This window comes from Carcharhinus amblyrhynchos, unplaced genomic scaffold (genome assembly GCF_965287045.1).
Source record: "Carcharhinus amblyrhynchos unplaced genomic scaffold, sCarAmb.v2.hapA scaffold_781, whole genome shotgun sequence".
Taxonomy (NCBI): domain Eukaryota; kingdom Metazoa; phylum Chordata; class Chondrichthyes; order Carcharhiniformes; family Carcharhinidae; genus Carcharhinus; species Carcharhinus amblyrhynchos.
This window is the reverse complement of record NW_027650521.1, coordinates 16,148-37,746: the sequence shown is the minus strand read 5'-3', so window position 1 is coordinate 37,746 and position 21,599 is coordinate 16,148. Positions and strand designations below refer to the sequence as shown.

Sequence of the window (21,599 nt, the reverse complement as noted above, 5' to 3'; positions counted from 1 at the left end):
GTCACCGGGGAGGAGTCTCTCACTATGGAAGGGGTTGGGGAAGTGAGGAGTTTCTCAGTCTGGAAGGGGTGGGGGAAGTGAGGAGTCTTACAGTCGGAGGGGGTGAAGAGTCTCAGTCTGGGAGAGGGGTGAGGAGTCTCACTGTGAGAGGGGGAGATGTGAAGTCTCACTGTGAGGGGGGATGGAGTCTCACTGTGAGGGGGGATGGAGCCTCACTGTGAGGGGGGATGGAGCCTCACTGTGAGGGGGGATGGAGTCTCACTGCGAGGGGGTGGAGTCTCACTGCGGGGGGTGGAGTCTCACTGCGAGTGGGGGTGGATTCTCACTGCGAGGTGGATGGAGTCTCACTGCGAGGGGCTGGAGTCTCACTGCGAGGGGGGGTGGAGTCTCACTGCGAGGGGGATGGAGTCTTACTGCGGGGGGGGTGGAGTCTCACTGCAGGGGGTGGAGACTCACTGTGAGGGGGTGGAGTCTCACTGCGAGAGGGTGGAGTCTCACTGCGAGGGGGTGGAGTCTCACTGCGAGGGGGTGGAGTCTCACTGCGAGGGGGTGGAGTCTCACTGCGAGGGGGTGGAGTCTCACTGCGGGGGGGTGGAGTCTCACTACAGGGGGTAGAGTCTCACTGCAAAGTGTGGAGTAAGGGGTCTGAGAGCTCGAATATTGAATGGTCTTCATTCTGATCTCTGATGAAGGCTCGCTGCAGCTCCCGTACCGAATCAGAATGTGGAAAGTTGCATTTACATAGCACCTTTGACACAGTAAGACATCCCAAGCCGCTTCGCAGGGACATTTTGAACCAACATTTGAAACGTATGGAGGAGATATTTGTGTGTGAGAGAGAGAAAGAGAGGCTGCAGGTAGCTGCTACTAGGGGACATTACTATAATGTTCATGGTGGGAGATATTGGAAGGATGTCTGAGGTAGTTTCTTTACTCAGAGACTGGCTGGGGTGTGGAATGCACTGCCTGCTGTGATAGTGGAGTCGGACACTTTAGGAACTTCCAAGCGGTTATTGGATGGGCACATGGAGCACTCCAGAATGATAGGGAGTGGGATAGTTTGATCTTGGGTTTGGACATAGCTAGCACAACATCAAGGGCTGAAGGGCCTGTACTGTGCTGCACTGTTCTAAGGTTTAATGAGACACCACAGCTGTATGCAGACTTTATTTGCAGAGGAAGCAATGGAGGAAAGGAAAGAGTGCATTTCTAGAAGATATCACAGGATATGAGTGTGACTACTGCGCGTGTAACCTAATTCACACATCCCGCCTATTGTGTTACGAAGTTTTAACTTCCTTCGTGGGCGCTGTACTACATGCTGATCTGTGCCGGAACAGATCTGATGGTGAGGAGAAATGGCAGCTTGTCATCTCAGCGCGCTGATTTTATTCCTAACGACTCCCCTGTCTGCCGGTAAGAATGTGTTCGGTACCTGTCTCTGTCATCCTTTGAATGCGCGTTCACCCTGGTCTCTCCCTGTCCCTGCTCGCTGTCTGAGCAATGACACACAAACAACATCCTGCCTTCCTCACATCTAGTCCTGTCCTTTCTCCTTCCATGTGGCAACTCCGGGTTTATCAGTCCCCTCCCTTGTCTATCTCTGCTTCACTTATCCCATCTCTGTCCTCCATTCTGCTCCCTCTCTCTCGCCTTCTCTCTTCACCCCTTCTCTATTCCTCTTTTCTCTCTTTCTTTCCCTCTTCTTCCCTTCCTTCTCGCTCTTGCCCGCCTCTCTCTTGCCGTCCTTCTCTCTCTTGCCCTCCTTCTCTCTCTTGCCCTCCTCTCTCTTGCCCTCCTTCTCTCCCTTACCCTCCTTCTCTCCCTTACCCTCCTTCTCTCTCTCCCCCTCTTTCTTGTTTTCTGTCTTCACACCCCCCATCCCCTCTCTCTGTCATCCTCACTTTGTCTCTGTCGCTCTGCCTCTCGGTTTCTATCTTGACATCATTCACTTATGAGAGAAAACACACTGGGAGGAAGCTGAATCAAACCACCAATTTTCCTGCCGTCATCTGCCCTGGGAGAACGGTGAGCTCAGCGAAACCCCTGGGGAATTAGCGGCCTGATGGCTTGAAGGGTTCATTGGGGGAGTGGGGAACAGTGTCAGGGGGAGGACAAGGTCGGGCTTGGTGAGGGAATACTGCAGTCTCCCTGCCTCTAGCCTACCCCATAGCAGCTCGGGAGAGGCACCAAGGGAGAAAAGATGTCCATTCCAGTTTTGCCTTTCATACAAACATGGACAGGAATTAAGTGGAAGCCATTCAGTTTCTGTTCCACCTAATTCCATAGAATTAGAATTAATTAATAGAATTTCCAGTGCAGAAGGAGGTCATTCAGCCCATCGAGTCTGCTTCAACCACAATCCCACCCAGGCGCTATCCCCACAACTCCAAGCATTTACCCTAGCTAATCCCCCTGACACTAACAGACATGCTATCATGGCCAAGCCACCTAACCTGCACATCTTTGGAGCGTGGGAGGAAACCGGAGCACCCGGAGGAAACCCACGCAGACACGGGGAGAACATGCAAACTCCACACAGATAGTGACCCAAGTCAGGAATTGACCCCAGGCTTTCTCCATGATACCCAACCCTCCATAGATTAAGTCTGTCAATCTCTCCCCCCCCTCTCCATTTTGCTTCCCTTTTCTTTATGGATTTCCATTATATTTTTGTTTCCACGTCTTGCTTTTGGCTGGCAGCCTGATCATCATTCTGCCTTTCACACTTGTGCTAGACACTGCCTTTTGTTTCTTAATTTGACACTTTACCACTTCCTTGCTCCACCAACTCTTTTTATTGTCCTTGAATCTCTCCTGTCTTCAGCCCAATCACAGGCTTCTTTTCCCCTCTTTTCCATATCCCTCCGATCTATCACCCCATTCCCTTCAACTCACCCGAAGCCTATTTCAATTCCTCCCCCAGTTCTGATGAAATTCATCAACCTAATGCTCTGTTGTTCTCGCTGCATAGAGGCTTGCTGAGTATTTCCAGCATTTCCGCCTTTATCTGAGACTGCCAGCACCCGCAGTGGTTTCTTTTTGTAAAAATTCTAACCTCTTGAATGCTGGTCCCTGATGCAGAGCAGTCAGCAATCCGATGGCTTTTTTGATTCTCTCTGCTCCATGCCATCCTGAATCTACCCCAACTCCCCCTTTCCTGCACTGTCCCTCATTCCCTGATCCCTTTCGCACTCCAGAATTCAGCCTTGAACATATTCAATGCAATACACCCCTCCCCCACAGGGTCATCTATCACTTGTTTAATTGTCTTTCACTGAGCACTGACTTTTGTTTGTCTATTAATGTAATCCGCTATCTTACTTTTATACCACTATTATACCATCTCTAGTCCTTAAAGCTGCCAATTATTAAATTGTTATTTGAATGACCACAAACTAAGAGAAGGAATGTGCAATGAGACCTGGATTTCATCGTACACCAGTTGCCGAAAGAAGACGAGGAAGGAAAAAAAACATGCAGGGGCAGCAGGCAGTGAAGGCAAATGGTATGTTGGCCTTCATAGCAAGAGGATTTGAATACAGAAGCAGGGATGTCTTGCTGAAGCTTACAGGGCCTTGGTGAGGCCAAACCTGGAATATTCTTTACCTGAGAAAGGATTTTTTTGCTTCGGAGGGAATTCAGGGAAGTTTCCAAGACTGATTACTGGGATGGCGGGGCTGACCTGTAAGGAGAGATTGAGTCGCTTATGATTGTATTCACTGGAGTTCAGAAAAATGAGGGTGGATCTCAAAAAATTCTAACATGACCAGACAGGATAGATGCAGCAAGGATGCTTCTGATGGTGGGATTGTCCAGAGCCAGGGGTCGTAGTCTGAGGAAAAGGGGTAAATCTTTTAGAATTGAATTGAGGAGAAATTTCTTGGTCAAGAGGGAGATAAGCCTGTGGAATTAATTCTCTAAGGACAGCAGTTCAGACCAAAACATTGTGCATTTTGAAGAAGGATTTAGATATTGCACTTGCTTTGTCTTTTGCACAAAACAATCTTTGTGTAACTTCCCTGAGCTCCCACCTATTACCAACCTTCTAATTTCCTTCACCCCCTCTTCTAAACAGTATTTAATCTGTCACATTTCTCCCTCTCTTCAGCTCCAAAGAAGAGGCTTATATTCTCAGTGTTAAGCCTGTTTCAACCTCCACAGATGCTGTCAGACCAGCTGAGTTTTTGCAGCATTTTTCTGCACTTACTTCAGTGACAACTCTCTGGGGAGTAGAACGTCAAATATTCACAATTTCTCTCTTTGTCTCAGTCCTAAGTGGCCAATCCCTTATTTAGAGATTGTGAATTCTCTGGTTCTGGGCACCCCAGCCAAAGGGGAGCGTGAAGAAATGACCTCAGCACCCACTCAATTTGGTGCCTGCCCCTTGTATATATATTTTATTGACTGAGTAAAAATACATTGGTTATTTGTTGTTATAGGACATTAGAAGTAAAGGGGAAGGGATGGGATATATTTGGATAGGGGATGGATGTTTGGATGAACGTGTACTGCCGCATAGTCACGTGTATTGTTGTGACGCCATTTGTAGTTTCATGGGCCTTTAGTCAGTCTAGACCAAGCCTTTGTACACTGAGCAACTTCTCAATAAATCTCCCTTGTTGACTGCAAACAACTCCGCGTGCAACGCCTTCACTTTCTTTTGACACAGGTTCACAGGTTCAAGGGGAGGGGGGGTGAGGTTTAACTCAGATATCAGAGGGACATATTTTACACAGAGGGTGGTGGTGGCCTGGAATGCACTGCCAAGCAGGGTGGTGGTGGAGGCGGACACACTGGGATCATTTAAGACTTACCTGGATAGTCACATGAGCAGACTGGGAATGGAGGGATACTGAAGAATTGTCTAGTTGGACCAATGAGCGGTGCAAGCTTGGAGGGCCGAAGGGCCTGTTTCCTGTGCTGTATTGTTTTGTTCTTTGTCTGAAAGAGACATAGCAGTACATAACAATTAATATATAGGTGCAACAGGTAATATGAAAGGTAAATGGAATCATTGCTAAAGAAATAGAGTAAAAAAGAAAGGAAGTGCTACAGAATAGAGTAGGTAAGTAGAAAATTTAAACTATATAGGGCATTGGTGAGACTGCATCTGGAGCACTGCATACAGTTTTGGTCCCTTTACTGAAGGAAGGATATAAATGCTTTGGTCTAGAGAAGGTTCACTAGATTGATTCCAGGGATGAAAGACTTATGAAGAGATTCAGCAATTTTTCAAGAGTTTAGAAGAACAAGAAACATAGAAAATAGGAGCAGAAGTAGGCCATTTGGCCATTTGAGCCTGCTGTGCCATTCATTATGATCATGGCTGATCCACCAATTCAATAGGCTGATCCCACTTCCCCCCATATGCTTTAAATCCCTTCGCCACAAGTGCAATATCTAAATCTTTCTGCAAAATGCACAATGTTTTGGTCTGAACTGCTTTCCTTACAGAATTAATTCCACAGGCTCATCACCCTCTTGACCAAGAAATTTCTCCTCAATTCAATTCTAAAAAGTTTACCGCTTTTCCTCAGACTACGACCCTGGCTCTGGACAATCCCACCATCGGAAGCGTCCTTGCTGCATCTATCCTGTCTGGTCATGTTAGAATTTTTTGAGATCCACCCTCATTTTTCTGAACTCCAGTCAATACAATCATAAGCGACTCAATCTCTCCTCACAGGTCAGTCCTGCCATCCCAGTAATCAGTCTTGGAAACTTCCCTGAATTCCCTCCGAAGCAAGAAAATCCTTTCTCAGGTAAAGAAGCCAATATTCCAGGTGTGGCCTCACCAAGGCCCTGTACAGCTGCAGCAAGACATCCCTGCTTCTGTACTCGAATCCTCTTGCTATGAAGACCAACATACCATTTGCCTTCACTGCCTGCTGCCCCTGCATGTTTCTTTTTTCTTTCTTGTCTTCTTTCAGCAACTGGTGTACAATGAAATCCAGGTCTCATTTCATGTTCCTTCTCTTAATTAATGGTCATTCAGATAATAATCTGCCTTCCTGTCTTTGCTACCAAAGCGAATATCCTCACATTTCTCCACATTATGTTGCATCTGCCGTGCATTTGCTCAGTCATTCAACTCGTCCAAATCACACTGAAGCATTTCTGCATTCTCCTCACAGCTCAGCCTCCCCCCCAGCTCTATGTCATCTGCAAATTTGGTGATATGACATTTGGTTCCTTCATCTAAATCATTTATATATAATATAATCATAGAACCATAGAACCATACAGTGCAGAAAGAGGCCCTTCGGCCCATCAAGTCTGCACCAAACACAATTCCACTCAGGCCCTACCCCCATATCCTACATTTTATACCCACTAATCCCGCTAACCTATGCATCCCTGGACACTAAGGAGCAATTTCTTAGCATGGCCAATCAACCTAACCCGGACTGTGGGAGGAAACTGGAGTACCCGGAGGAAACCCACGCAGACACGAGGAGAATGTACAAACTTCACACAGACAGTGACCCGAGCCAGGAATCGAACCCAGGTCCCTGGAGCTGTGAAGCAGTAGTGCTAACCACAGTGCTACTGTGCCTCCCATAGATATATATATATATATATATATATAGCTGGGGTCCCAGCACTGCCTCCTGCAGTGTTTCACTAGTCACGGCCTGTCATTTGGAAAAAGACCCATTTATTCTTACTCTTTGTTTCCTTTCTGCCAATCAGTTTTCTATCCATCTCAGTTCACTACTCCCAATCCCACGTACTTTAATTTACCTGCTAATCTCTTATGTGGGACCTTCTCGAAAGCCTTCTGAAAGTTCAAATAAACCACATCAACTGGCTCCACCTCATCAAATCTACTAATTACATCCTCAAAGAATTCCTGTAATTTGTCAAGCAAGATTTCACTTTCATAAATCCATCCGATTCTGTCACTGTTTTCCAAGTGGTCTGCTATAAAATGATTTCTACAATCTCCCCGACAACTGACATCAGGCTGACTGGTCTAGAAATCCCTGTTTTCTCTCTACCTCCCTTTTTAAATAGTGGGGTTACATTAGCTACCCTCCAATCTGTAGAAACTCTTCCAGAGTCTGCTGAATCTTGGAAGATGACCACCAGTGCATCCACTATTTCTACGGCCACTTCTTTAAGTATTGTGGACTGAGATTATCGGACCCTGGGGATTTATCAGACTTCAATCCCATCAACTTCCCCAACACCATTTCACACCTAATATTGAATTCCTTCAGTTTCTCCTTTTCACTAAACCCTGTGTTCCCAACATTTCTGATCTGTTATTTGTGTCCTCCATTGTGAAGACAGAACCAAAATACATATTTGATTGGTCAGCCATTTCTTCGTTCCCCATTATAAATTCTCCTGTTTTTCATGATAAGTAACCTACATTTGTCTTCTTTAATCTGTTTCTGTTCACATACCAGTGGAAACTTTTACAGTCAGTTTTTATATTCCCTGCAAGCTTACTCTCTTATTCTATTTTCCCCTTCTTAATCCCTTAGTCCTCACTTGCTGAATTGGAAACTGCTCCCAGTCCTTGGGTCTGTTGTCCCTTCTGGCCAATTTGTACGTCTCTGCTTTGAATCTAATACTATCTCTAATCTCCCTTGTCCATCATGGTTTGGCCACCTTTGCAGACAAGAATAAGCAATTGTTGCGGTTCAAAAATGCACTCTTTGAATGTTTGTCATTGCCTATCCACCATCATCCATTTCCGTAACATTTCCCAATCCAATTTAGCCAACTCACGTCTCACAGCATCATGATCTCCTTTATTAAGATTCTAGACCCTGGTCTCAGGATCCACTACGTCACTCACCACCTTGATGAAAGCTTCTATTATGTTACGGTCACTCATCCCCAAGGAGTCTCGCACAACTAGATTGTCAATTATTCCATTCTCATTACACTATACCCAGTCTAGGATGGTCTGACTCAGTGTATTGGTCCAGAAAACCATCCTGTATACACTCCAGGAATTTGTCCTCTACAGTATTGTGATTAATTTGATTTGTCCAATCTATACACAGATTAAAATCATCCATAATTACAGATGTTCATTTATTGCTTGTGTCTCTAATTTCCTGTTTAATGCCCTGACAGTTTGGGGATCTGTATACAATTCCCACTCACACTTTTTGCCCTTAATGTTTTATCAGCTCTACCCATACACATTCCACATCATCAGGGCTAATACCTTCCTTCAGTGTGGTGTTAATCTCCTCTTTAATCAGCAATTCAGCTCCACCACCTTTTTCCTTTTTGTCTGTCCTTCCCAGTTACGGAATACAGCTCTCCTCCCCAGTCACCCTGCAACCAAAGTAATCCTAACTATATCACACCTTTATGCATCGATTTGCACAATTAATTCGCCCACATTATTGTGAATGCTCTATGCACTAAGGCACAAAGCCTTCAGGCTTGTCATTTTGACATTACTTATCCCATTCCCATGATTTTTCACTGTAGCCCTATTTAATTCTGACCTGTGAATTCTCTGCCTATAAACACTTCCTTATTTCCCTTTCTGCCTTTTGTTCTTGTCCTTGATTCCTCCTCCTCTGCCTCCTTACATAGGTTCCCATCCCCCTGTCATTTTAGTTTAACCCTCCCCCACTACTCTAATAAATACCCGCCTTGAGGACTACAGTCCCAGTCCTGTGCTGGTCTAACCCATCCAGAGGAGTTCTAATTGAAGTAATGAAGATGCTAAAGGGTAAATATAGAGTAGATGTTTCCCCTTGTTGAACATTCTAGAATAAGAGGCCGTACTGTTAGGCTAAGGAGTGGCAGATTTAAAACACAAATGAGGAGGAATTACTTGACCCAAAGAATAGGGAACCTGTGGAATTCTCCACACCCAGAGTGCACCAGAAACACCAAACAAATTTAAGGAGGAGATAGATAGGTTTTCAATGAGTAACAGGATGAAGGGTTATGAGGAGCAGATAGGCAGGTGGAGATGAGGCCAAGATGGGATAAGCCATTATCGTATTGAGTTATGGAGAAGACTCAAGGGGCTGAATGGCCTATTCCTGCTCCCAGCTCTCATATTCTTCCTCAATACTGACCCTCTGGCAGTGCAGCACTCCCTCAGTACTGACCCTCTGACAGTGCAGCACTCCCCCAGTACTGACCCTCTGGCAGTGCAGCACTCCTCAGTACTGACCCTCTGACAGTGCAGCACTCCCTCAGTACTGTCCCTCTGACAGTGCAGCACTCCCTCAGTACTGACCCTCTGACAGTGCAGCACTCCCTCAGTACTGACCCTCTGACAGTGCAGCACTCCCTCAGTACTGACCCTCTGATAGTGCAGCACTCCCTCAGTACTGACACTCTGACAGTGCAGCACTCCCTCAGTACTGACCCTCTGACAGTGCAGCACCCCCTCAATACTGACCCTCTGACAGTGCAGCACTCCCTCAGTACTGACCCTCTGACAGTGCGGCACTCCCTCAGTACTGACCCTCTAACAGTGCAGCACTCCCTCAGTACTGACCCTCTAACAGTGCAGCACTCCCTCAGTACTGACCCTGTGACAGTGCAGCATTCCCTCAGTACTGACCCTCTGGCAGTGCAGCACTCCCTCAGTACTGACCCTCTGACAGTACAGCACTCCCTCAGTACTGACCCTCTGACAGTGCGGCACTCCCTCAGTACTGACCCTCTGACAGTGCAGCACTCCCTCAGTACTGACCCTCTAACAGTGCAGCGCTCCCTCAGTACTGACCCTCTGACAGTGCAGCACTCCCTCAGTACTGACCCTCTAACAGTGCAGCACTCCCTCAGTACTGACCCTCTGGCTCACCTGGTACAGTTCTAATACAGTCCAATGATGTGTGGGTTAGGTTGATTGGCCTTCATATATTGACCCTTGTTGTCAGGGGGAGTAGCAGGATAAATACATGGGTTTGTGGGGATAGGCCTGGGTGGGTTGTGGGGATAGGCCTGGGTGGGTTGTGGGGATAGGCCTGGGTGGGTTAGAACATAGAACACTACAGCACAAACAGGCCCTTCAGCCCACAAGTAGCACCGATCATATCCATACCTACCAGGCCTATCTATAACTCTCAATCCCATTAAATCCCATGTACTCATCCAGAAGTCTCTTAAAAGACCCCAGCGAGTTTCCCTCTACCACCACCGACAGCAGCCAATTCCACTCTCTCACCATCCTCTGAGTGAAAAACTTACTCCTGATATCTCCTCTGTACTTGCTCCCCAGCACCTTAAACCTGTGTCCTCTCGTAGCGACCATTTCAGCCCTGGGAAATAGCCTCTGAGAATCCACCCTATCTATTCCTCTCAACATTTTATAAACCTCTATCAGGTCGCCTCTCAACCTTCGTCTCTCCAGGGAGAAGAGACCTAGCTCCCTCAACCTATCTTCATAAGGCATGCCTCCCAATCCAGGCAACATCCTTGTAAATCTCCTCTGCACCCTCTCAATAGCTTCCACATCCTTCCTGTAGTGAGGTGACCAGAACTGCACACAGTACTCCAAGTGGAGTCTGACAAGGGTCTTATAAAGTTGCAGCATTACCTCCCGACTCCTAAACTCAATCCCTCAATTAATGAAGGCCAGTACACCATACGCCTTCTTGACCACATCCTCCACCTGCGAGGCCGATTTAAGAGTCCTATGGACCCGGACCCCAAGGTCCTTCTGCTCCTCAACACTGCTAAGCGTCCTACCCTTGATATTGTACTCCTGCATCCCGTTGGTCCTGCCAAAATGGACCACTACACATTTATCCGCGTTGAAGTCCATCTGCCACTTCTCTGCCCAGTCTTGCATCCTATCTGTTGTGAGGATAGGCCTGGGTGGGTTGTGGGGATAGTTCTGAGTGGGATCCTGGGTGGAGGTACAATGGGCTGAATGTCTCCTTCTGCAGTGTAGGGATTTTCTGATTCTATTCTATGATCCATCTGTTCATAGCTGGAGAATTGTCTGCAGTGCTGCTCTTCCCAGTGCTGTACCATTAGCTCTGATCTTCCCCAAGTTGCGCTCTGTGAGATCCAGCTGTAAACAGCGTGTGTGTGAGACTGTAATTAATGTTTTATATTTTCCTATTGAAGGTGCAGGTAAAGTGAGGGTTCAAACTCCAGATTACCCTGTGAATGGGAGCCTGGGACATTCGGTGTGGTTACCTGTGGATATTGATCCTATCACAAAGGATGCAGAAATCACTTGGCGATTCATTGGAGATTCTGTTGTCACCGTCGCCCGATTTAGTGTCGATGAGAACAAAATTAAATTCTTTTCGGGCAGGTTCTCAGGAAGAGTCAAAATGTATGGGAATTGTACACTTCAGATAAATGAATTGTCAAAGCTTGATGAAGGCAATTACACAGTGACTGTGACAACATCTGTAGATGAGAAAGGAGAGCTTTCTCTGCAGGTTTATGGTGAGTTTGTTTCTGTATCATTTCTCGGCCCCTCTCTCACTGAGTGGGGAGTATGGAGACAGGAGCTTGTGGAAGGTTTCCCAATTCTTACTCACAGCCTCTCCTTGTTCACACAGAGCCCGTCTCCAAGCCCAAAATAGAGCTGATGAACAGGACGGCTGGTGAGACCTGTAACATGACCCTGCGCTGCTCTGTGGAGAGAGGAGATGGTGTCGTCTATAACTGGTCCCCAAATTACATCATTGACGCAAATTACTCCATTGAACCGGTCTCCAGGAACATGGAGCAGTTGGATGTGTCAGTGGGAATGTCTGACTCCATTAATTATTCATGCACAGCCTGGAACCCTATCAGTAATGAGAGCACTGTGTTCAGTGAGGAGAAACCATGCCAGCACCTCCAGAAAGGTCAGTGTCAATCTCCTGTCTCCCATAGGAAAGCTTGAGGAAAGATTTGAATGGCTGAGAGACAACTGCTGGACCCCAAGTGTTCAATTGCAATTGTCTAGGGCTGTATTCCTTGGGATATAGAAATTTAAGGAATTGTTTTTCCAGGATTTCAGGATAGGAAGAACAGTTAGGGTATCACAGAATTGTTAGAGTACAGAAGAAGGCCTTTCAGCCCATCATGTCTGCACCAGCTCTCCAAATGAGCATCATGACTTAGTGCCATTTCCCTGTCTTTTCTCTGTAACTCTCCACATTGTTTCTATTCAAATAACTATCACTTGAATTACTCTATTGAACCTGCCTCCACCACATTTCCAGCCAGTACGTTCCAGACCCCAACCACTCGCTGTGTGGAAAAGTTTTCTCTCACATCCCATTTCCTTCTTTTGCAAATCACTTTAGATCTGTACCCTCTCATCCATGATCCTTCTAGTGCAGGAGTGGCTTCCCTCACTGTTTTGAACACCTCCATCAGATCTCCACTCAACCTCCTTCTCTCCAAGAACAGTCCCAACCTCTCCGGTATATGCTCATAACTAAAGTTTCTCATCCCTGGAACCATTCTTGTAAACCTCTTCCGCATTCTCTCCAATGTGTTCACAGCTTTCCTGCAGTGTGGCACCCAGAACGGTGTACAATACTCCAGCTGAGGTCTAACTACTGGGCAGCATGATGACAGAGTGGTTAATACAGCTGCCTCACAGCTCCAGGGACCCGGCTTCAATTCCAGCCTCAGGTCACTGTCTGTGCAGAGTTTGCACATTCTCCCCATGTCTGCGTGGATTTCTTCCACGTGCTCCGGCTTCCTCTCACACTTCAAAGATGTATGGTTTTAAGTTGAATGTCCATGCCAAATTGCCCCGAAGTGTCAGGGGATGAGCAGGTTAAATACATGGGGTTACAGGGATAAGGCCTGAATGGGATTGTTTTTGGTACAGGCTCGATGAGCCAAATGGCCTCCTGCACTCCAGGGATTCTGTTCTCGACTAACTAATGTCTTGTATAAATTCAGAATAACCTCCTTGCTCTTGTCCTATGTGCCCCTATTAATAAAGTCCAGAATATAATATGTTCTATTAACTTCTCTCTCCACCTGTCCTGACACCTTCAATGATCTATCTTCTATCAAAATGCATCACCTCACACTTCTCTGCGTTGATCTTTATCTGCCTCCTGTCTTTCATAGAACCCAAAAGTGCAGAAAGAGGCCCTTTGGCCCATCGAGTCTGCACCGACCACAATCCCACTCAGGCCCTATCCCCATATTTCTACACATTTACTCGCTAATCCCTCTAACCTACACATCCCATCCTGTCTGCCCACCCCATCAACCTGTCTAAGTGCTTTTGAATGTCTACACTGTCCTCTTCACAGCTTACAATACTTCTAAATTTTGTATTAACCACAAACTTTGAAATTGTCCGCTGCACACCAAGATCTAGATCATTAATCACACACACAGCCTAAACCTCCCCCCACTGAAATGGGCCAAGCAAGACACTCAGTTCAAGGGGCAACTATCCTGGTCCCCCCATGCCGATGTTATAGTTAAGAAAGCCCACCAACACCTCGACTTTCTCAGGAGAGTGAGGAAATTTGGCATGTCCTCTCCAACTCTAACCAATTTTTACAGATACACCATAGAAAGCATCCTTTCCAGTTGAATCACAGCTTGGTATGGCTCCCGCTCTGACTAAGACTGCAAAAAAAATTACAAAGGGTCATAAACGTAGCCCAATCCATCATGCAAACCAGCCTCCCATCCACTGACTCTGTCTACACTTCCCGCTGCCTCGGCAAAGCAGCCAGCATAATTAAGGACCCCGGACATTCTCTTTTTCTGTTTCTCTTTCTGGAAAAAGATATAAAAGTCTGAGGTTACGTACCAACCGACTCAAGAACAGCTTCTTCCCTGCTGCTGTCATACCTTTGAATGGACTTACCTTATATTAAGTTGATCTTTCTCTACTCCCTAGCAATGACTGTATATTCTGCACCCTCTCCTTTCCTTCTCCTCTATGTACTCTACGAAAAGTATGCTTTTTCGGTATAGCGTGCAAGAAACTGTATCCCAATGCATGTGACAATAATAAATCAAATCAAATCAAATGTTTTTAGGAATAGCAAAGATCCCAATATTGACCCCTTAGGAATAAGACTACAAAAATTTTTCTCCAGCCCTAAAAATATTTACCATTATTCTCTGCGTCCTATTATTCATAGAACATAGAACATTACAGCGCAGTACAGGCCCTTCGGCCCTCAATGTTGCACCGACCAGTGGAACCAATCTAATGACCCTCTAATCTAAACTATTCCAATGTTATCCATATGCCTATCCACTGACCATTTGAACGCCCTTAAAGTTGGCGAGTCCACAACTGCTGCAGGCAGGGCATTCCACCTCTGAGTAAAGAACTTACCTCTGACAGCCATCCTATAATTACCACCCCTTAATTTAAAGCTATGTCCCCTTGTGTTAGCCATCACCATCCGAGGAAAAAGGCTCTCACTGTCCACCCTATCCAATCCTTTGATCATCTTGTATGCCTCAATCAGGTCACCTCGTAACCTTCTTCTCTCCAATGAAAATAACCTCAAGTCCCTCAGCCTTTCCTCATAAGAGCTTCCCACCATACCAGGCAACATCCTGGTAAACCTCCTCTGCACCCTTTCCAATGCCTCCACATCTTTCTTATAATGCGGCGACCAGAACTATACACAATACTCCAAGTGCGGCCGCACCAGAGTTTTGTACAGTTGTAACAGGACCTCACGGCTCCGAAATTCAATCCCTCTACCAATAAAAGCTAACACACCGTACGCCTTCTTAACAACCTTATCAACCTGGGTGCCAACTTTCAGGGAGCTATGCACATGTACCCCGAGATCTCTCTGCTTGTCAACACTACTAAGAGTCCTTCCATTAGCCCTATATTCTGTACTCCTGTTATTCTTACCAAAGTGAATCACCTCACACTTTTCCGTATTAAACTCCATTTGCCACCTCTCAGCCCAGCTCTGCAGCTTATCTATGTCCCTCTGCAAACTGTAACATCCATCCTCACTGTCTACAACTCCTCCAACTTTGGTGTCATCAGCAAATTTACTAATCCATCCTTCTACACCTCATCCAGGTCATTTATAAAAATGACAAATGGCAGTGGCCCCAAAACAGATCCTTGAGGTACACCACTTGTAACTGCACTCCAGGTTGAATATTTCCCATCAACTACCACCCTCTGTCTTCTATCAGCTAGCCAATTCCTGATCCAAACTGCTAAATCACCCTCATTCCCATGCATCTGCATTTTCTGCAATAGCCTACCATGGGGAACCTTATCAAACGCTTTGCTAAAATCCATATACACCAAGTCAACTGCCTTACCCTTATCCACCTCTTTGTTCACCTTTTCAATAAACTCGATAAGGTTTGTGAGGCACGACCTACCCTTCACAAAACCCAGTTGACTATCCCTAATCAATCTATTTCCCTCTAGATGATAATAAATCCTATCCCTTATAATTCTTTCCAAAACTTTGCCCACAACAGAAGTAAGGCTCACTGGTCTATAATTCCCAGGATGGTCTCTACTCCCCTTCTTGAACAAGGGGATAACATTTGCTATCCTCCAGTCTTCCAGTACTATACCTGAAGCCAACGACAACATGAAGATCAAAGCCAAAGGCTCTGCAATCTCCTCCCTAGCCTCCCAGAGAATCCTAGGGTAAATCCCATCCGGCCCAGGGGACTTATCTAGTTCAGTTAATTCTGTACCTTCAAACCCATGACCACCACCATCTAGGAGGACAAAAGCAGCAAATACCTGGGAACACTACCATCGGTATGTTCCCCTCCAAGTCACTCATCTTCCTGATTTGGAAATATATCGCCGTTCCTGGAACTCACTCCCTAACAGCACTATGGGTGTAGCTACACCTCAGGGACAGCAGCAGATCAAGAAAGCAGCTCACTACCACCTTCTTACGGGGCAATTAGGGATGGGCAATAAATGCTGACCTAGCCAGTGAATCCCACATCCCTGGAATGAACAAAAACAGATTCCCTCATCTCAGTCCTAAATGATCAGAGCCCCGTTATCCTGAGACCGTTTTAGACCCCCAACCAGTGGAGACAATCCCTCAGTGTCTACCTTGTCAAGCCCCCTCGGAAATTTATAATTTTCAAGGAGGTGGCCTCTCGCTCCTTTAAACTCCAGAGAATAAAGGTCAATTTATTCAGTCTCCCATCGCAGGACAACCTCCTCATTTCTAGGGACCAATCTAGTGAACCTTGGCTGTCCCCCCTCCAATGCAAGTACATTCTTTCTGAAATATGGTAGCCAATACTGCACACAATATTCCAGATGTGCTCTCATTAAAATCCTGTACCAGGGTATTTGTACAATTTACAATTTTTAGACTATATTCGCTAGTTCCTTCAAATCAGAGGTTTACAGGGTGGAAACAGACCCTTGGCCCAACTTGTCCATGCCACCATTTTTTTAAACCACTAAGCGAGCCCCAATTGCCCGCGTTTGGCCCATATCACTTTATACCCATCTTACTCATGTAACTGTCTAAATGTTTTTTAAAAGACAAAATTGTGCCTGTCTCTACTACTACCTCTGGCAGTTTGTTCCAGACACTCACCACCCTCTGCATGAAAGAATTGCCCCTATGGACTCTTCTGTATCTCTCCCTTCCTTCTCGCCTTAAACCTATGACCTCTAGTTTTAGACTCCCCTACTTTTGGGAATGCCCCTCATTATTTTATAGTCTATATGATCACCTCTAAGATCCCTACACTCCAGGGAAAGAAGTCCCAGTCTATCCAGCCTCTCATTATAACCCAAACCATCAAGTCCTGGTAACATTCTAATAAATCTTTTCTGTACTCCTTCTAGTTTAATATTATTGTTTCTATAATGGCGGGGGGGCAGAACTCATAGAATCCCTACAGTGCAGAAGGAGGCCATTTGGCCCATCGAGTCTGCAATGACATTTCAACAGAGCATCTTACGCAGGCCCTATCCCTGTGACCCCATATACATATCTCACCAATCTCGCTTACCTACACACGTTGAGACATTAATTTAGCATGGCCAATTCACCAACTCTGCACATCTTCAGAGTAAGGGAGGAAACTGGAGCACCCAGAGGAAACCCATGCAGACACAGGGAGAATGTGCAAACTCCACACCATCGGTCATCTGAGGCTGGAATCGAACCAGGGTCCCTGGCACTGTGAAGCAGCAGTGCTAACCACTGTCCACCCTCGATTCTGCAACCAGTAGAAATAGTTTTTCTCAGCCTAAGCTTGGTTAATAGGGCCATAGGGTACAAGAGCAAGAAATACAAATCTTACAATCCCTACAGTGCAGAAGGAGGCCATTCAGCCCATTGAGCCTGCAGCAACAACATTCTCACCCAGGCCCTAGCCCCACAGCTTCACATATATATCCTGATAATCCCCCTGGCCCTAAAAGGCAATTTAGCATGGCCAATCAATCTAATCTGCACACCTTTGAAGTGTGGGAGGAAACATGGAGAGAACGTTCTTTGTTCTTTGTTAACCTGCAACCTCCATGCAGACACTCACCCAAGGCCAGTTGGAACTTGAGTCCCTGGTATTGTGAGGCAGCAGTGCTAACAACCATGTCAGTTACACTGAACGTGTGTAAGGCACTCGTTCAGTCTCAGCTGGAGTGTTGTGTACAGTTCTGGGTGTCAGACTGGAGGAAAGATGTGAACATGTTAGACATTGTGCAGGACAGATTCACAAGAATGGCTCCAAGGGATATAGTGACCACAACAGCGCACAACACTCTAAATATGGTCTAACCAAGAGATATGGAGACCAGAACTATGCTCCAATTGTATCTTAACTGTGGTTGTATGGAGACCAGAATTTTGCACAATGGTCGTGTGGTCTAACTAAGGAGTATCGAGATGAGAACTGTTCCGGGTTTGTCTAACCACGGTCTTGAACTACTGAGTACAAGCATTAGAAAATCATGTTGCAGTTATATAAAACCTTGGCTAGGCCGCACTTGGAGTATTGTATGCAGTTCTGGTTGCCACATAACCAGTTAGACATTGAAGCTTTGGAGAGAGTTCAGAGAAGGTTCACCAGGACGTTGTCTGGTCTCAAGAGTGTTGGCTATGAGGAGAGGTTGAGTAAACTAGGATTGGTTTAGCTGGAAAGATGGAGGCTGAGGGGAGACCTGATGGAGGTCTACAAAATTATGAGATGCATACACAGGGTGGATAATCAGAGGCATTTTCCCAGGGTGGAAGTGTCAATTACAAAGTGGCTCATATTCTAGGTGAGAGGGGGAAAGTTTAAGGGGATGTATGGGGGACGTTTTTCACGCAGAGAGTGGTGGGTGCCTGGAACGTGCTGCCAGAGGAGGTGATGGGAGCAGGCTCATGAGCAACATTTAAGAGGCATCTGGATGGGTACATGAATAGAAAGGGAATAGAGGGATACAAACCGAGTAAGGAAAGAGGTTTTTTTCAGTTTAGTTCGAGTATCATGATGGCATGGGCTTGGAGGGCCGAAGGGCCTGATCCTCAGCTGTACTTTGTTCTTGTTCTCTGAATATAGAGACCAGAACAGTATTTCAAGTGTGGTCCAACTATGGGATATGGAGAGCAGAAATATAATGGAAAATGCTGAATAAACTCAGGGGTTTGGCAGTATCTGTGATGAGAGAAACAGAGTTAACGTTTTGAGTACATGTTACCCCTTTACAGACGATAAACCTCATGCTCCTCTATCCTCATTTCGAGGTGGCAGTGACATAGCGGTATTGTCACTGGACTAGTAATCCAATGTCTGGGGTAATACTCTGGGGACCTGGGTTCATATCCCACCACGGCAGATAGTGAAATTTGAATTCAATAAGAATAGCCATAAAACTATTGTTAATCGTGAGGAAAAGCCCATCTGGTTCACTTTTGTCCTTTAGGGAAGGAAATCTGTCATTTTCACCCGGTCTCGCCTACATGTGACTCTAGACCCACATGGTTGAGTCTTAACTGCCCCTTCAAGGGCAATTAGGGGTGGGTGTTAAATGCTGACCCAGTCAGCGGCAGTCACACCCTGTAAACAAAAGTTTAAAAGAAATTACTCCTGAGGAAATGAGAGGTAATATTGGAACTTGTCCATTTGAAATCTCTTTGGCAATGGTTCCTCGTTACTTCCTATCTTGCAGATTCAAGTGTCTTCTCATATACCTGGTTCACAATCATCATCAATGCTGTCTTCATCTTCATCATCATCATCATCATCTCTGTTGCCATTCTCTATAAGCGACATCAGAAATCAGGACATGGAAGTGCAGGAGGTAATAGTTCACCTTTGTCTCAAGCAGTTTATCACAGGGCATCAAACTCATGACCAATCACCCTTCAACCACCTTGTGTGTAAGACTTACGTGTCATTACCACGATCAGGATAAGGATTGCGGTACTGAAGTCTATGTCATGTATTAAGCTGTGACCCTCTGGGCTCCAACCCCTGACCTTTTTTCTCATACATTTGCGGAATGTGGGTATTGCTGGCGAGGCCAGTATTTATTACCCATCCTTATTTACCCTTGAGAATGTGGTGGTGGGCTGCTGCCTTCTTGAACTGTTGCAGGTGTAGGTTCACCCACAATGCTGTTCAGGAGGGAGTTCCAGGGTTTTGACCCAGTGACGGTGAAGGAACGGTGATATATTTCCCAGTCAGGATGGTGAGTGACTTGGAGGGGAACCTCCAGGTATCTGCTGCTCTTGTACTTTTAGATGGAAGTGTTCGTGGGTTTGGAAAGAGTTCCCTCAGGAACCTCGGGAGTCCGAGGGTTAGTACCTCCAGGATGTTGATAGTGGGGGGGTTCAATGATGGTTATGCCATTGAATATTGAGGGGCAATGGTTAGATCATCCCTTGTTGGAAACGGTCATTGCCTGGCACTTGTGTGGTGTGAATGTTACTTTACATTCTCTCTACCTCTCTCATTTCAGATTTGACTCTGACTCCACTGTCCCTGACACGGACCCTCACAATTCCTAACAACTATGTAAGTAACTATCCAGGGAATTAGCACTTCCCCTCCACCCCATGCAAAGTCACAGTAAAATCCCATGCCACCTCCCAGGCAATGCTAAGTTCATCAAACACAGCTTTTCCTGCTGAAATGAACATCAAGTGATCAACAGCAGAAATCAATTTACTGCGGAGGTGGTGTCTCATTGTCGCTGGACTAATAATCCAAAGAGCCAGGGTAATTCTGAAGGGATCCGGGTTCGAATCCCACCATGGCAGATGCTGAAATTTGAATTCAATAAAAATCTAGAATTAAAAGTCTAATGATGTCGATTGTCGTAAAATCCCATCGGGTTCACTAATGTCTTTTAGGGAAGGGAATCTACTGTCGTTACCTGGTCTAGCCTATATATGATTCCAGATCCACAGCATATAGCTGACTCTGAAATGGCCAAGCAACCTACTAGGTTCAAGGGCAGTAGAGATGGACAAAAAATGCTGGCCTAGGCAGCGATGCCCACATCCCATGAATAGCAACAAAATTCAACATTAGGGACAGTGTAATGGGATTGTCTCCATCCAGCAGTTCCTGCTCCCCAATACAGTCTCCCCAGCATACGATAGCACAGTGGTTAGCACTGCTGCCTCACAGCTCCAGGGGCCCAGGTTCATTTCTCGGCTTGGGTCGCTGTCTGTGTGGAGTTTGCACGTTCTCCCCGTGTCCGCATGGGTTTTCTCCGGGTGCTCCGGTTCCCTTCCACAGTCTGAAAGATGTGCTGGTTGGGTGGATTACGCGGGCTAAATTCTCTCTCAGTGCACTAGAACAAATGGTGACTAGGGGATTTTCACAGTAAGTTCATTGCAGTGTTAAGCCTTCTTGAGACAATAATAAAACTTTATAGAAAGACTAAATGCGGACTGGATGACCAGTTTGGGGAACACCTTCATTTAGTCTGCGAGCATGACCCCGACCTTCCCGTGGCATGCTGTTTGAACTCAGCACAGTGGTTAGCACTGTTGCCTCACAAAGCCAAGGACCTGTGTTTGATTCAGGCCTCAGGTCTGTGTGGCCTCAGGTCTGACAGTCTGTGTGGATCTTGAAGGTTTCCTCCCACAGTTGAAAGAGGTGCAGGTTGGGCGGATTGGCCAGACTAAATGGGCGGGGTTACGGGTACAGGACAGGGGTGGGCCTTCAAAGAGTCAGTGTAGATCCAATGGGCCGAATGGCCGCCTTCTGCACTGTAAGGATTCAGTGGAAGGTCTATTATTGACTTTGTTCCTTTAACTTGCAGGAAAACATACAGTCACCGAATGGTATAACGATTTACGCAACGATACAGAAGCCTAGCAGCACGTGAAACAGAAGGTACACGAGATGGTCAAAGGGCCCCCAGGCACCCTGAGCAGTGCCCGGCTTGGACCAGAGGCTCTGGGGGAGACAATTGAGGGGAACACTCCCCCACCTCACCCCATAACCCCACCACATTCCCTGACAGTGGTCAAGATCAAATGTGAGAAGATATGTGCGTCTTTGTACATCTAACACAGTTTATCTCAGCTTAACACACTGTCTAAGATCCAGTGCTATGCAGAAAGATTCTTAGAGGTATTATTTAAATTGGCCCAGGCACCCAATCCCACACTGTCTTGCAATGTTCCAGTGTCCATCATTGTGATAATCAGCTGCTGTGTTCAGTGTGGACAGTATCATCT

General features: G+C 46.2%; 1 protein-coding gene across 1 annotated transcript; it reads left to right on the top strand.

Moving 5' to 3' along the window:
- The first annotated feature begins 1,307 nt into the window (after positions 1 to 1,307).
- On the top strand, positions 1,308 to 21,244 carry LOC145340108 (signaling lymphocytic activation molecule-like). The gene is made up of 5 exons (XM_080184534.1): positions 1,308 to 1,416; positions 11,074 to 11,403; positions 11,520 to 11,810; positions 19,865 to 19,920; positions 21,179 to 21,244. Exons 1-5 carry the CDS (start codon positions 1,359 to 1,361, stop codon positions 21,242 to 21,244), a joined length of 801 nt encoding a protein of 266 aa, XP_080040660.1. The 5' UTR covers positions 1,308 to 1,358.
- Positions 21,245 to 21,599: the final 355 nt, after the last annotated feature.